The 17,416-nt window shown below is 35.4% G+C and overlaps 1 protein-coding gene across 4 annotated transcripts in view; it reads left to right on the forward strand.

Annotated features, from left to right (window-relative positions):
• The window catches only part of SUCO (SUN domain containing ossification factor), a 94,766-nt gene that overhangs the window by 17,414 nt on the left and 59,936 nt on the right, over positions 1 to 17,416 (forward strand). For 3 of the 4 annotated variants that reach the window (XR_004280029.1, XM_032317757.1, XM_032317756.1), the window contains exons 2-4: positions 12,168 to 12,276; positions 14,702 to 14,812; positions 16,832 to 16,986. Coding sequence is in view for 3 of the 4 variants with exons in the window: in XM_032317757.1 (XP_032173648.1) it covers positions 12,168 to 12,276; positions 14,702 to 14,812; positions 16,832 to 16,986 (375 nt within the window). In the remaining variant the exon portion in view is untranslated. The remainder of the gene's footprint in view (positions 1 to 12,167; positions 12,277 to 14,701; positions 14,813 to 16,831; positions 16,987 to 17,416) is intronic. The other variant, XM_032317758.1, reaches the window with a different exon arrangement.

The following is a 17,416-nucleotide window of genomic DNA, read 5'->3' on the forward strand; positions in this document are numbered from 1 at the left end:
TAGGATTCTGGACTCAGTTCTGAACTTAGGAGTAGTGGAAGGAATGCTCTAAGGATATGATTGGGTTAACTGACAAAATTGCAATATGGGTGATAGGTTAAAGTATTATGTCAGTGTAACTGAAATTGTAACTGCTCTGTGGTTATGTAAGCAAATATCCTTATTCTGTGGAAATACATACTAAGGTAGTTAGAGGTCAATTCTGTAGATCAGGATAAAGAGTGAGAAGGAAGATGTGAGAGTGTGCTGTGAGCAAATGACAAGTAATGGAAGAAATGAGGTAAAATGTTAACAGGTTGATATGGTTTATGTATGTTCTTTGTACTATGCTGGCAATTAATTCTTTTTTTTTTTTTTTAAAGATTTTATTTATTTATTTGACAGAGAGAGATTACAAGTAGGCAGAGAGGCAGGCAGAGAGAGAGGAGGAAGCAGGCTCCCTGCTGAGCAGAGAGCCCAATGCAGGACTCAATCCCAGGACCCTGAGATCATGACCTGAGCCGAAGGCAGCGGCTTAACCCACTGAGCCACCCAGGTGCCCAGTTCTTAATGAAACTTTGAAATTATTCCCAAATAAAAAGTAGAAAAAAAAAAAACCCAAAACAACCTGGTTTGGACTTTCCCTTCTCTATGTGAGGGAAATCGACTCAAATTTCTTTAATTTTCATTAGTTTTATACTTCTTGCCAATATTGCTATTTTTCTAGAGAAATCAATTTCTTCTAATTTTTCAAATATATTGGTATTTGTAGTTTGTAATATTTTATAATTTTAAAAATCTGTTTTATCTTTGGTTATTTCATGTTTTTATACCATATTTTATTAATTCACATCACCACTTATCACCAACTCTTCTTGTTTGAGTTTGCCAGAGGTTTATCTTTTTAACATTTTCTTCAAAGAATCACATTTTGGTTTTCTGAATGTTTGCCTTTTTTGTTCTTTATTTCAGTGATTTCTGTCTTTATAACCCCCCCCTTTTTTTTTTTTAAAGATTTTATTTATTTATTTGACAGACAGAGATCACAAGTAGGCAGAGAGGCAGGCAGAGAAAGAGAGAGAGAGAGAGAGAGGGAAGCAGGCTTCCTGCGCAGCAGAGAGCCCGATGCGGGGCTCGATCCCAGGACCCTGAGATCATGACCCGAGCCGAAGGCAGCAGCCCAAACCACTGAGCCACCCAGGCGCCCCCCCCCCCCTTTTTAAATTACACCGTTTACTTTTTGAGTTGAAAGATCAGCTTTTTTGGGGGGGGAGATTGTCTTCCCATGTGTTTAGAAGCATAGTTTTCCTGCTTTTGTCTTATCTGCATTCCACCAATTTTGACCACTAGTCCTCCACTATATTTCATGATGTTCCTTATTGTTTCCTCTTTTTTTTTTTTTTTTTTTAAAGATTTATTTATTTGACAGACAGAAACCACAAGGAGGCAGAGAGGCAGGCAGAGAGAGAGAGGAGGAAGCAGGCTTCCTGCTGAGCAGAGGGCCTGATTTGGGGCTTGATCCCAGGACCCCGGGACCATGACCTGAGCCGAAGGCAGAGGCTTTGACCCACTGAGCCACCCAGGCGCCCCTATTGTTTCCTCTTTAATGGCAGTACTATTCTGCTGCATAATTTTTGTTTCCAGTCTTAGAATGTTGTTGGCTTTTTGTTACTTCAAAAATTTCACATGTAGCTTTGGTTGTTTTATATATCTTGAAGTGATACTGTTGGGTGGATATATATTTATAGTATCTTTTTACTAAGATAAATAAATCTCTTAGTGACATAATGCTTACCAATTTAATTTTTACCTACTTAATTAAAATTGCTACTTATTTTTTTCATGTTTTCTCAATGTATCTTTACTCAGATTTTTAGTGAATTGAAAATTACGCCTAACATTTCCTAACAGGCCTCTGTATCTAACATAGTATCTGGAAAGTGTTGATAGTCTTAAGTGCTTATATAGTTTCTTCAGTGTAACGAGAGGGAAACAGCATTAACTCATTCGAAAGTTTGACAGACTCCGGTTTTGCCCTCTCCCTGCAGTTATTAGGCTTGGCACATTTGCATATTAACATATTCTTTATTGTACATTAATGTGTCTTGAAATTTATTATTGCATTATTTTGCTAAATTTCTTTATAAGATTATAAATAGTAATTGTTTAAGGTAGCCAGGTCAGTATTTCTGAGCTAGCAGTTGTAAAACACTCATTCTAAGCCTTTGATATTAAAAAATGGTGTTTCCTCGATCACTTGGACATTAAAGAATACTGTCTTAGTGAAATCTTTTTGTCACTTCAAAGCTTAATTCAGTTGCTGTACCTCTAGAAAAAAACTTCCTGCATCCTTCTGTTCGATTCAGGAAGAGGTAATTGATACACCTTTTCCCTGACATCTTTTTTTTTTTTAAAGATTTTATTTATTTATTTGACAGACAGAGATCACAAATAGGCAGAGAAGCAGGCAGAGAGAGAGGAGGAAGCAGGCTCCTTGCTGAGCAGAGAGCCCGATGCGAGGCTCGATCCCAGGACCCTGGGATCATGACCCGAGCCGAAGGCAGAGGCTTTAACCCACTGAGCCACCCAGGCGCCCCTTCCCTGACATTTAAATTTTAACCACTATTCTTTGAAATACATAGTTGTAACATACCCTTTAAAACAGCACGGTGCCTAGTAGTATTCAACTGTAGGTTCCCACTGCAAGAAAAACCTCCATCACTATACATTCAAGTTGAAAATCTTCTTCAAGAAAAAACTATGTAGTGTCATCTGGATGCAAACATTCGCTCCTTGCACATTGTGGTACCTTTTTTTTTTTTTTTTTTTTTTTTAAATCTGGTAACCATCAAGACCATATCTAAAAGAGCTTTTGTAGAAATCATAGGCAAATAACAAATAGTCCATTGATACATGGTAAGCCGATTTTTGGGAGGGTAAACAAAGGTTAAGCATTAATGGTACACATGAAATTAAAATGGAGTACTCAACAGTTACTACTATTTCTCTAGCTTTTAAGCTCTATACAGTTTAAGGAGGGCATGTATTGCATGGAGCACTGGGTGTGGTATGTAAACAATGAATCTTGGAACACTGAAAAAATAAAATAAAATAAAAATTTATCCGTATATTTTTTGTCTGTTTTAAAGAATTCTATTCTGGCAACTGTACCCAGGCAGGTATTACAATAGTGTATGTAGAAAGTAAATACAACATTGAATTTTTGTTTTCTTTCTATTTTAAGAATGGACAGAATTCTAAAACTTTCTTAGGGGAATTTAAAGACATGCCAAAAACTAGAAGGAAGAGTGTGATAGGCATGCACCTGTTGCCTCACTTCAATAGTGATTAGCCTTTCATCAGTCTTACTTCTCTCTGCCCCACTTCTTAAAAGCTTTATCAGGGGCACAGTTGGCATGCAAAAAACTACATAAACTGTACAGTTTGATACATCTTGGCGTATGTATACATCCATGAAGCTATCAAAAGCAATTAGTAAACATATTCCCTTTACCCTCAGGGATTTTCTTATGCCCTTTTGTAATCCCTTCTTCCTGGCTTCCTCCTCCAGGCAACCACTGATTTCTATTCTGTAGCTATAGTTTAGTTTGCATTTTTTGTATTTTGTAAACGGAATCATAAACTACCTTTTTTTCTTTCTTTCTTTTTTTTTTTTTTTGGTCTGGCTTCTTGCACAGAATTATTATTTTGAGGGCGGTGTGTGCCAAATTCATTCCTGTTTGTTGCTGAATAGTATTACATTGCATGTCTGTAGTGCAGATTGTTTATCTATGTCCCTGTTCATGGACATTTGAGAGTTTTTTCCATTTTATTTATTTATTAAATTGACAGAGAGAGTGAGAGAGGGAACACAAGCCAGGAGAGTGGGAGCGGGAGAAGCAGGCTTCTCGCTGGACAGGGAGCCTGATGCGGGGATTGATCCCAGGACCCTGGGGTCATGACCCGAGCTGAAGGCAGACACCCAACGACTGAGCCACCCAGGCGCCCCCATTTTTTTACTGTTACAAATAGATCTGCTGTGACCTTTTGTGTTTTCCTTTCTCTTGAGTGAATACTTAAGGGCAGAATGGCTGGATTATGTATAAGTGTATGTTTGGCTTTGAAAGCAATGCCAAATTGTTTTCCAAAGTGATTGTACCATTTTGTATTCCCATGAGGAGTATATGAAAGTTTCAGTCCTTCCATATCCTTTGCAACACTTACTGTGACCAGGCTTTAAAATTTTTAGCCATTTAATAGGTACGTAGTGGTTTCTCATTATGGTTTCGATTTGCCTTTCTCCATGACTGAGGATATTGAGCATCTTTCACTTTTATTTGCTTTCCCTATATTTTCTTTGGTGATATTATGGTGAAAATCTTTTGCCTGTTTTTTAAAAATTAGGTTGCTTCTTTTTTGGGGGGGGGTAGATTTTATTTATTTGCCAGAGAGCACTCGAATGCACACTCACACAGACTGGGGAGATGCAGGCAGAGGGAGAAGCAGGCTCCCCACCGAGCAAAGAGTCCGATGTAGGACTCTCTCCCAGGACCCCTGGATCATGACCTGAGTCGAAGGGAGCTGCTTAACTGACTGAGCCACCCAGGCAACCCAAAAATTGGATTGTTTCTTAATTGAGTTTTGAGAGTTCTTTACACTGGCTACAAATCCTTTACCAAATATATGCTTTGCACATATTTCCTCCTGGTCTGTAACTTAACTTCTCATTTTAATAAGTGTATTTTGTGGAACAGAAGTTTTTAATTTTGAAGTTCAGTTTCTCAAATTTTTCTTTAATGGATTGTGCTTATTTTAAAAAGAAACTTGTGTTTGGGATTGATTTTGACAGTATGCAAAGGTAGTACAAAGAGTTAACCATATACCCTTCACCAAGTCTCCTTGAATGCTAACATCTCACATAACCGTGGTATATTTGTCAAAACTAAGAAATTAACATTGGTAACAGAACATGGGCCACGCTTTTTATGTCATATATGAAAACTGCCTAGCAGTTTTTGACGGGGGAAGGATCAGCTGGTGGGATAATATTAAACTAAGATGTCCTGTAATTGTACTTACAAATACTTCAGTAAAAGTTAAGAGTGAACTCATTTTTTAAGGCAGTTGTGTGGAGTTATTTCTAGGTGCAGGATGCCAACCTAACTACCCACTAATTTAAATTCCTCCGTTTAATCTGTTCATGTCAAGGTCAGAACCCAACATTTAACAACATAATCAAGCAAACTGACCTAGAAATCACTTGCAAATAGAAGAAACTCCCCAATGGTTTTTTTGTTTTGTTTTGTTTTTATGTACCTATTTGTTCAAGGTTGTAGAAGTTACAGGATAGGATAAAATTTAAGTGTCAAAGACAGTCTATAATACTTTTATATTAGATCAGCTGTGGGGAAGAGGATGAAAACATTGCGATAGTTCAAAAGTAAAAATTAACATTATGTATCTTATTCTTACTGAACCATGTTCTTAGGCATAATATCTATTTTTATTCCTTCTCCTAGAATCTGAATTTTTGTGTTAGTAAGCATAGTGCATAATATTGTGTTTACTCTGTGCTGTCCCTGTTACAAGTGCTTTAAGCTATCTTACTGAATTCTCATAACTGTCCTAGGAAATAGATACTTCCATTATAAGAAAATAGGTGCAGAGAAAATATTTATGAGAAAATAGGTGCAAAAATAAAAGTTTGTTCAGTGAACTTGCCCAAGATCCTACAGGCTATGTAGCTATAGTCCGCATTCTTTTAACCATCGTGCTAGGCCAACTGACAAATTGTCACGGTTGAATTGTCTTGTAATATAATGTGCTTCTGCAGATCCTTGCCAAATACCTCTGTCATTTTGACCTCCTGAAGGAATGGAAAGAGTTCCACTATTAGGTCCTTTTGATGAGGTTTTATCTTTTTTCCTCTACTAAGGGTTATATTGAGTATCAAACTCAGCATCACTGATCGTGACTTGAAACCTCTTGCCTGTAAATTATAGTAATGATTGTAATTTTGCACCATAACATAGCTGGTGTAGTGGAGATCGGTAGATCTGTCTACCTATAAAGGTTATAACTTTTTAAATCACTTTATCAGAAAATACTTTAATGAAAAAAAAATGAAAGATAGCCGTGCACACACTAGGCGCAAAGCATATTCTTGTAGTGTTATCCCAACTTAAGTTTTATTTTTATTACTTTTTACCTCTCATCAGACCCTAATAATTATTGCTAAAGGCCAGAGCTTTTGAATTTGTTGATGTTCAGAGGTCTTGAGGAAGTTATGTGGCAATTTCAGCTCCTAGATAGATTTTTAAAAATTAGATCATTCTTACTATGTATCAGCTGAAATTTGACCTCATTTTTATTTTTTCATGAAATTTGTTTATTTAATGTTGATGCAAGTTTCTCTTACTATTTAAAATTTTGTAGAATAGTGATGATATAACAGGGTCCCCTGTTTGCAAAACTTTTTTTTTTTATGTACAGTTCCTTGTATAAATAAAACTGATTTGTCATATTTCTTAGACAGTCATTGAGAAGCTGTTTGGGTGATTTTGTGTGTGTGTGTGTGTGTGTGTGTGTGTGTGTGTTGACAGGGGAGGGTCTCTATTGAAAATCTAAAGCTAGAGAACAGAAAGCTAGATTGATGGTATTTTTACCCCTCCTACTCTTACCCTCAAAATTCCTTCCCAGAAAACTATTTTGTTTTCTATAAGAATATTTTACATATGCAGTATATATATATGAACATATTCACAGTGTATTTTTAGTTGAAAATGGTTTTTTAAAAGTTTGGAAGAAGAAATCACTTCATTATTTCTTGGCTAATTGCCATGGTCCTCTGCTAGGTTTTCTAAATACTTTGACTTGTTGTATCATTTAGATTAGAACATCAGCTACATTTAAAAGGAAATCACAATTTGACTGGCAGAACATTCGCAACACTAATGTCTTGATGAGATAATAAGTTGGAAAAGTTACCAAAAAAATTCCTTTTCCAAATTTGGGTAAGAAAAATTTAAAATTTAGGATCTGCTTTGAAGATGCTTTTTCAGCATGTAGACTCTACTTCAGTTCATTTTGTTATAGATTTACAATTTTTAACCCTTCAAACATTTTTCTTGCTCAGAACATCAGGTGGTCATTTTTTGTTGAAAAACATGCAGACATGCACACACACACACACACACACACACACACTTTGTAACTACTGGTACTTGTGACTGCTAAGGCTTTCAGACTAGATGTTAGTAAATATTTTCAGTAAGCACAGTATTAGCTTGGATGATATTCTTGTTTCACTAAAGTGTGTAAAGTTTCGTATTCTAAATGGTGCTCAGATGTGCTTTTTGTAAGGCCTTTAATTACATCTACTCTAAAAGTTGATAACCTTTCTTTATGAATGGTGAATCCATGCCACCGTGGTAGGGAGGAGCTGACAAAAAGGGAAAATATCCTTTTAGTTTCCAGATTCTCTTTTTTGAGTTTACGTGTGTGACCTGGTGGCACAGAGGTGAGTTGGGAGAGTGGTAGTGGTGAGGTGACAGTAGTGATGGGAGGGGAGTAAAAAAATGATGGAATTTCCTTCTGGTATGTGCTAGCAAACAGTATGCCAGCTTATATTTGCAAGTTTTGGCTTTGTGGGGTGGGGTTAAAGTGGTTAGGGATTGGTTCTCAAAGAAATGTACTTTTTAAATGTAAGTGAGGATATATACAGAATCAACTTAAATAGAAAGTAACAGAGTTATCACTGATTCTGAATTGTGGGGAAATATCACAGGCTCACAGATTGCCATTGATCTTCATGTGATTTCTGGTGCTGAACTTCCTAAGTCTAGAAACTAATTTCTTCAGGCTTGGCAACTTTCAGTAGTGCAGTTTTAGGAAGTTTCTCTAATAGCATGGAATTAGACCTATTTAATCATGCAACAAAAGTGCCTTCAGCCAATATGATGTGATCCACTTGTTCTTAAAGTGGGGGTTCCATATCTGATTCACCTGGGGGGTGTGTTGAAAGTAAGGACTCCCATTATAGATATCCCTTCTTATTCAGCAGAGTTAGAGTGCTTTTAGGGTATTTTATACTTTGGTAGTTTAAAATTTGACAGTTACTAATTGGTGATAATTTTTGTCTATTTTAGATTTAGGTTAGAAAGTTTAAGGTTATCTCTTACAGTTTTACTAACATCTGTATTAAGTAGAGACTGATATGTTAGAGGCACTTAATTATAGCATTAATAAAGCTATAATTAAGAGGAATAGGGAATGGGGCGCCTGGGTGGCTTAGTGGGTTAAAGCCTTTGCCTTCGGCTCAGGTCGTGATCCCAGGGTCCTGGGATCAAGCCCCGCATCAGGCTCTCTGCTCGGCGGGGAGTCTTCTTCCCCCACTCTCTCTGCCTGCCTCTCTGCCTACTTGTGATCTCTGTCTGTCAAATAAATAAATAAAATCTTTGAAAAAAAAAAAGAGGAATAGGGAAGAACGTACTATATACTGATAATGTATTATATACTAATAGCAGATGTATTAGGGTGTGGTTTGTTTGTTTGTTTGTTTGTTTGTTTTTTAAATGAGGCTTTGGGTCACACGATTATGGAAGCTGAGAGGTTCCATGGTCTGAAGTCTGAAAGCTGGAGACCAAGGAAAACCAGTGATAAAATTCAGGTTGAGTCTGAAGGCGTGATAAACAGGGGTGCTGGAAATAGAAATCCCAGTTCAAGGGTCAAAGAAGAGATGTCTTAGCAATGAGGCAGGAAGACAGACAAACTTACAAAGGGCAAATTCTTCCTTCTTTTGCCCTTTGTTCTGTTTAGGCCCTCAAAGGATTGGATGGTGCCTACCCAAATTGGGAAGGGCAGTCTACTAGTCCACTGATGCTAATGCTAATCTCATTTCCAAAAATCTCAGAACTTTGAGTAATAGGATTTGATTATATGATATTAAAAACAAGGATCATGAGATTTAATGTTGGTCTTCATGCTAACTGTGGGTATTAGGACTTATACATACCCAAATACACATAGTTCCTGAGGATAAAACTAATACATGCTTGTGGTAGAGTGTTTAGAAAGTATAGGGGCACCTGGGTGGCTCAGTGGGTTAAAGCCTCTGCCTTTGGCTCAAGTCATGATCCCAGGCTCCTGGGATCCAGCCCTACAACGAGCCCCACATTCGGCTCTCTGCTCAGCAGGGAGCCTGCTTCCCCCTCTCTATGCCTATCTCTCTGCCTACTTTTGATCTCTGTCTGTCAAATAAATAAATAAAATCTTAAAAAAAAAAAAAAGAAAGAAAAAGTAAAGAAAAGGATTAAGAATATAAGGCGGTATAATCACCAAAACGCTAATACCCACAGTTCTAGATACCTGAAACTTTGGTTGTCCGAAGTGCCTACACACACACACACACAGATACACACACACCTGAGAAACAATGTAAAAGTCTATTAATAGAGAAATACGTAATAAATAATGATGTATCAGTATGAAGTTTTGAAAAGCAGTATGTTTTTGTGGTTCAAAATTCACAAGACATTGAGTACTATTTAGTAAGAAATGCTCTTGTATTTTTCTTGTGACGCTGCCACCCAGTTTTCCTCCTTGGATCCATCAAGGTAGTGCTTTTTTAAAAAAAATTCTTTCAAAGAAAGTTATGTACACACAAATACCTTTAGTACACATGTACATACATGGTAGCCTGCTAAGTATGTATATATTATTATGTACCTTTATTTTTCTCCCCCTTTCTTTTTATATTTTAATTTTATCAAATAGTATATCCATATGAAAGTCATATAGCTCTAAAACATAAATGTATTTTGGTTTGAAAGAAACCTCTTTCATCTCTTAGCTGATTAATTTTATATTCTTTGTCTCTAAAATAATTGCTTTAATGTCAGTTTTATATATTCTAGTGTAGATGATCAGATTCTCTTCACTGTATGCTGGTAACATAATTCTGTCATAATTTGGGTTAGATCAGTATTCACTTTTTATATAATTCTTGACTTCTCTAGGTGCTATTCATAGCTCAGCCATGTAGTAAAGTACGACTGCTTTTCCTTTTCTGTACTGCTTTTCTCCTGGAACTAATACTTGACTTACTAAGTTTGCTTATTTTTTAATTTAATTATGAGCTGTCTGCCAGTGATATAAATTTGTACTTAATATTTTCAGAGACCAGACTCTTAACCTCAGGAAACAAACGAGGGTTTGTTTGGAGGAGGGGGGTGGTAGGGATGGGGTGTCTGGGTGATGGACATTGAGAAGGGTCTGTGCTGTGGTGGGTGCTGTGAATTGTGTAAGACTGATGATTCACAGACCTGTACTCCTGAAACAAACAATAAGTTATATGTTAACTAAATTAATAATAATAATAATAATAATAATAGTAATCTTTTCAAAGACCTAACAGATGAGCTGTTAATGTCATCCTCTGAAAGAAGGTCCTACTAGAATTTCTGATAACCTCCGATTTAGACTGTTTGCTTTCTATTCTCTCTGTGTAGCTGTCATCAGAGGATTGTCATCCTATTTGCAGTCATCTTGGGGACTCCCCTTCCCTCTCTCATCTCAGCACAACCATATTGTTGTAATTATTGTGGTTTCATAGACATGTAGTTCCCTCACATTAATCTCTTCTTTATTTTTCTTACTGTTCATATAAATTTTAGAGTCAGCCTACCTACTTGCCTGGGTGGCTCAGTGGGTTAAAGCCTCTGCCTTCGGCTCAGGTCATGATCCCAGGTTCCTGGGATCGAGCCCGGCATCGGGCTCTCTGCTCAGCGGGGAGCCTGCTTCCCTCTCTCTCTCTGCCTGCTTCTCTGCCTACTTGTGATCTCTGTCTGTCAAATAAATAAATAAAATCTTAAAAAAAATAAAAATAAATCTTCTTTATGTCTTCAGTATGTGGTTTTCAAATCTTCTGTATATATTAGCTTGAATTGTGTAATTTGACTTTTCCATGTTAAAGAATTATTAAATATTGGTGATTTCAAACAGGTCTACCTAATAGAGCATTTCTTGCTAAGTTTATATTTTAGTTTTTATTGTTTCTTTAGCAAACGGGGACTTCTGTTTCATCTTGTAACTGATGGTGAAGGTTTGAGTAGAGTTGATTTGAATCTTAATATTATACCTAGGAATATAATTTTTATATCCAAGACTTTTTAAAATAGGTGGTTCTTTTTAATTTTCCACCTATATACATACATGTATATATACATACATGTATATGTATATACAGTCATTATCTGCAGTTAATGGTCATTTTCTGTCTCCTCCATTTTTTTTAACCTTTTATCATATTATATAATACTAATAATAATGGACATTCTTATCTTGTTTCAGATCTAAATAGGATTATTTTTAGATTACTTCACTAAGTTTGGTACTTTTAGGCTTGTATATTATGCTTATATGTTTCCATGGTAAACATCTGCTTATTCCTATTTTAAGGAAATCTTGATGGATGTGTAAGTTTATCAGATGTCTTTCAGTGACTGTGGAATAACCATATTTTTCCTTGATATTATTGTATGGCAGACTAAAAAGATTTTATTATATTGAACCACTTTTGACTATCAGAACTAAACTCTACTTGATCATTACAATGGTATATTATTTCTTCAGTGCGTTCCTAAAGACTTTCTTTTTTATTGTCTTAGAATTTTTGTGTCTGATTAACCAGTAGTATTCATTTGTGTTTGCTCTTCTCTTAATTTTGGATATCACTGCTTTGATCCCTATGTCAAAATTATTTGGAAGCTTAGCTCTGATGCTTTGAAATAGTTTAGGCAGCTTTAGAGTTCTGTGTTCTTAAATATTAGTAAAATTTTGAATATTATTGGCATCTGGTACTTTCTGAGGAGGTTAAACTCCTTGAAAACTTCCTTCTGTGATAATTACCAGATAGTCTTTGTGAAATCTTTATTGTTTTGCCTTCATGAAGTTCATAGGGCCTTACTTGGAATGCTGATAACATAGTTTGTGGGGTTTTTTTAGGTCATTAAATAAAAATACTTGTCTTAAAGTACATTTGTCTTCATTAAATTGTTAAGTTCTTGAGGGCATTAAGGTAGGAGCCAACTGTTCATTTATTGCCTCAAATTCTAGCCCGTAGTGGGGAATATGTTGGCTTAACAGTTTTTCCTTCTTCCTTTCTTTTGGTGATGGTGAATGTTTTACAGGCTCCCCAGTTGGCGTGTATGTTGTAAGGAGAGTTCTTCAGCTTCATCATATTACTCTCAAGATGACAATTGTGCCCTAGAAAATGAAGATGTACAATTCCAGAAAAAGGTACCTTAAATAAAGTTGACAGTGTAATTTGTGTGTCAGCTTTTTTAGATTTCCTCAAAAGGTTTGGAGTAAAAGTAATTCAGAAGTACTATAACATAGTTTTGGTGATTTGTAGTCTCCTTTTCAGTAATATGAAGAATCACTCAGGTAATCTGAAAGTAAGCATCCTTGAGATACATATATGCTTGTTCTTGGAATGTCATAACATCCGTAGTCCTAGAGTAGGAAGAAAAATAGTAGCTATTCAGAGAACTGAAAACCAGTGGTTCACTTTTTAATATGCTAAATAGTTAAAAAGTTTCAAAAGAAACTCCAGTTTTAAAAGTAAAAACTTAGAACTGAGGATTATAGGGAGACTCTGCAGTCATTGGCTATGTAGTTTTTTAATATAATTGGGTGGAGTGAATAGACAGAGTCTAGAAAGCCAGACCACATAGTCCTTAGTTCATTTATTATTTTATCATTTTAAGTGCCTGGCTGACTCCATCAGTAGAGCATGCGACTCTTGATCTCAGGGTTGTGAGTTCAAGCCACACATTGGGCATGGAGTCTTCTTTAAAAAAAAAAAAAAAAAAAAAAAGGTAAAATAAATAAATAAAAAATAAAAGGTGATTGTTGACTCGATTTGGCTCCCCCATCAATATGTATATTTTATTCATTTTTTAAAAGATTTTATTTGTTTATTTGATGGAGAGAGAAAGAGACAGAGAGGGAACACAAGCAGGCGTAGTGGGAGAGGGAGAAGCAGGTTCTTCTCAGAGCAGGGAGCACAATGCGGGGCTCGATCCTATGACCCTGAGATCATGACCTGAGCTGAAGGCAGACGCTTAACAACTGAGCCACCCAGGTGCCCCCAATATATGTATTTTAAAATACACTTGTCCCTTGAATGATATGGGTTTGAACTGTGTGGGTATATTAATATGCAGATTTTTTATGGTACAATACTGTAAATGTATTTTCTCTTATGATTTTCTTAACACTTCTTGAGTTTAACATAAGAATACAGTGTAATAGGGGTGCTTGGATGGCTCAGTTTGTTAAAATCCTCTGCCTTTGGCTTGGGTCATGGTCCAGGGGTTCTGGGATCCAGCCCTCCCTCCGGCTTTCTACTCAGTGGGGAACCTGCTTCCTCCTCTCTCTCTGCCTACTTGTGATCTCTGTCTGTCAAATAAATAAAATCTTAAAAAAACAAAAGAATGCAGTGTAATAATACATACAACATACAAAATAACGTGTCAGCTGACTGCTTATTATTGGTACAGCTTCCGGTTAACAAAAGGCTATTAGTCGTTTTGGGGGAGTCAAAAGTTATATGGAGATTTTTGCCTCTGCTAGGGCTTGGTACCCTTATCCCCTGCATTGTTCAAGGATCAACTACATAGAAGTAATTTATTCCGACTATAAAAGATTCATATTTATATTCTGTTCCCCTCCCCAAAGGAACCACAATTTATTGTTTCTTGTGAAAACATTGAGACTGTTTTTTTGTAGATATCCACATATATGGCACACAAATTAGTATTTTATTTTCCATAAAAGGTCAAATTATAAATATTCTACAAATGCCTTCCCCCTCTGTCCCAATAACATCTCATAGACATCTGTAAACATCTTTTCATGTTGTAGTATTTTTGTGATGGCTACATTTTTATTCTGTCATATAAATTATGATATATTTCTTTATTGACAGACTTTTGCATTGTTTCTCAGCTGTGTGTGTGCATGTGTGTGAGTGTAAGTTTATAATTACATACTTGGAGTTGTTGGCATGATGTTTATTCAGTATTGGAGTCATGTAGGATTTATTTCTGGGATGGAGCATTTAAAATTTTGAAGACTGTTGCTGAATATCTCTTTAAAAAGAATATACTTTTATACTTTTACCCACAGTCTGTAAAACTTTGATGTAATCTCTGATGAGAAATTTGAAGACTAAATGTGAGAATGAATATAAGCAAAGCATTCGGCAGGGGGAAACATATTCTTTCTGCACAAATTTAGGTATCTGTTATATGTTATAAAGGCTTAAAGAATATGAATATTGCTTTTATGAAACATATGTTAGAAGATACATTTAAACTTGAAGGTATCTGGAATCTTGAAAGTCAGTGTCAAAAGAGAGATGGTAAAAGAACTATATGTACATTAATTTATTAGATATTTCCTGAAGTCCTACTGTGTCCCTAACACATTGCTGCATGGTGGGACTAAAGTGCTTATTAAGTGCTTATTAAGAAATCAAATAAGGCTCTTGAACTCATTTGTGTGGTGGCAAGGAAGGTAATGCAGGAAGATGGACAATAAGCATGTGAACAAACAAAAGTAATTAACAGTTGAATATGTTATAAAGTATATAATATTGCTTAGGACTATTTTGTGAAACAGTTTTATCAGTTACCCTTTTTTCTTTGTTGCAATATAGGATGAAAGAGAGGGACCTCTCAATGCCGAATTACCAGAAAAAGTGGGTTCGAACTTACCTATTCCTCCAGAAGAACATAAATTAAAAGATGACTACATTGTGGATGTACAGGTAAGCTATGCTGCTTTGATTTTTAATGATAAGTCTTTTAAAAACTGCTTCACAAGATAGAAAACTTCTGTTTGGTCACCATATTGTATTTTATTACTTTTTCTTTTTGAACTGTTGTGCAGTTGTCTTTAATACTGTTCACCTGCTGAGAGTGCTGGTTTTGAGAAAATGCAAAATTACAGATTTAGTAATGTGACCATTTTTTTTGTAATCAGAGTTTGGGTATAAGTTCTTATATCTTCTTAGATTCCATTTTGGCTCGCTATAATGGATCTTTTTCTCCAGATTTTTAGATGTCAGGAAATTTTTTCTAATTTACAACAAAAGACAGTATTTGTAGGTGAAACAAAGTATTCTGATACCAAACTTCTGTCACTCAGTGTGGAATATGAATTAATAATAGGTTAAAATATATTTTACATATTTCTTATATTACATTCTGAATATTATTTTCCATTTTGTACATCAGATTTTTTGAAAGATGTTAAAAACTAGACCAGAATATAAGCTCACCAGAATGCTGAAACATCTGGAACCCACTGAATATCAGGAATAGCTGAGGGAACTAGGGATATTTGATCTGGAGGAAGAAGAACCAAGAAAAAACTAAGTATCTCAAAATACTAACAAAAACCAACTTCAGCTCAAAATGAGGAAGAATTCTTTGTTTTAAACACAGTTAGAGCTGTTTTATGACTTAATTGGGCTATCTGAGTACAAATAGTGAGTTTCATTTTATTGGATCCTGGAAGATGTTTGTCAAATGTTTGTTTATAAGAATAAGAAAGTGTTTTCTGTAGCCCTTCTGGTTATAGGACTATCCTGCCATTGTTCATTCTCTAGAATTTTTGTTACGGTATACTCTTGCTCAAATACTTTGAAGTGCTTACTGCATTGTACACATCTGTGCTGTTCATACTGAGCACTGGAAATGTAGTTAGTCCAAATTGAGACTCACTTAAGTATTAAATATATACTGGATTTTGAAGACTTAGTTAAAAAGTAAAATATCTCATTAATTTTTTAAATATTGAATATATATTAAAATGATAATATTTGATAATAATAGAATACTCCTTTTCTCAAGGCCTCCACCATAAAATGCAAACTATTTTCATTTCTCTGTGAATTTTTCATTTCAGTGTAAATAATTTCCCAAATGAATCATATTCTTACCTTAGTTTTCTTTCTGCTCCCAGCTGGGTCTTTTTTTTCCCTTAAAAGTCCTAGTTCTTCTAGTCCATAATAGTCTTTAGTTTCTCTTTTCCTTGAACCAAGCCTTAGTACCTCTCTCTTGATACACACTTAATAAGTGTTAAGTGACTACTGTGTGCTAGGGAACATGAACATCAAGAGAACATAGTTCTTACACAGGACATTTATAGTCTACTTGAAAAAGAGAAGGAGACCTAAATAAAGCAATTGAGGTGTTACAGATGCTGTATTAAGTCTGTACAGAGAACAACAGAGGCATAGAGGAAGAGGGATGGATAGTTCTATTTAGGGTTGGTTGTGGGGGAGAATGTTCTGATAGAGGTTTCAAATATGAGTGTTAATCGGTAGATGTCAGATTTTGTTTTGGAGGAGTGAATGGCCCAGAGCATCCACGGACTGAAGAAGCCCTCAGTGAGAATCATTTGGTGTATTGTAATGTTACTTGTACATGCCCTTGTTGTTGTTTATTGATGCACATGATCTTCTCAACTGCTCTGGGCAATAAGTATGTGTTGTACTGTTTTGTATATTTAAATATGATTTCTATGTTGCTACTAGCATTAAAGAGGGAAATATATATGGTCCTTATAGAAAATAGGAAAGAAGAAAGGCAAGCTCCTTTGTCCTAGTTTGTGAAATGCCGTAAAAAATGTCTGGAGCTTTGAGGGGTAATGTTGGAAGACAGGATTTTTATAAAAGTACATTCTTGATACTGTCACTTTTGAGGCATACATTTATAAAATCCTGTATAGCTAAAGAGAATAATTAATCTCAACATTTAATTTAACTTTTTTTTTTAAACAGAATATGGAGTCAAATAACTTAAGTCCATCTGTGATTGAGACACTCCCTACAATTGACCTACATGAAGATTCTTCCAGTGTAGTTGTGGGCAGTGAAAACATTGAAAATATTTCCAGCTCATCTACCTCAGAGATCACTCCAATCTCAAAGCTTGAGTAAGTTATTATAAAGAAAAAAAGAGAATCTCATTATGTAGTCATAGAAAAAAGTCTTTATAAGATAAGGCAGCTTGAAACTCAGATTTGAAGTTTAGGCTATATAGCAGACTTAAGTTACGATGCCTGTGTTTTGTGTTTTTATTTTATTTTAATGTAATGATCTTTTGAGGTAATGAGTATTTATTCTTCTTTCAAACTCACTGAAGTTGATTAGCTCTCAGCCATGAAATCTCTACATCACATAAAGTGAGGTTCTGCTTGTTCAAGTAACTACTTATTTGAATAATTTTTAGTATTTAAAACTTTTAAAATACTTACTCCAGGAAGAATTTAAGGCTAGATACTACATATCTGAACAGTACATCTCACTTTCCCGTTATACTGAACATGACTGCCTAGCGAATTGGAAGTGAGTAAGGGAGAATTA

The sequence above is a fragment of the Mustela erminea genome, chromosome 17 (genome assembly GCF_009829155.1).
Source record: "Mustela erminea isolate mMusErm1 chromosome 17, mMusErm1.Pri, whole genome shotgun sequence".
Taxonomy (NCBI): Eukaryota; Metazoa; Chordata; class Mammalia; order Carnivora; family Mustelidae; genus Mustela; species Mustela erminea.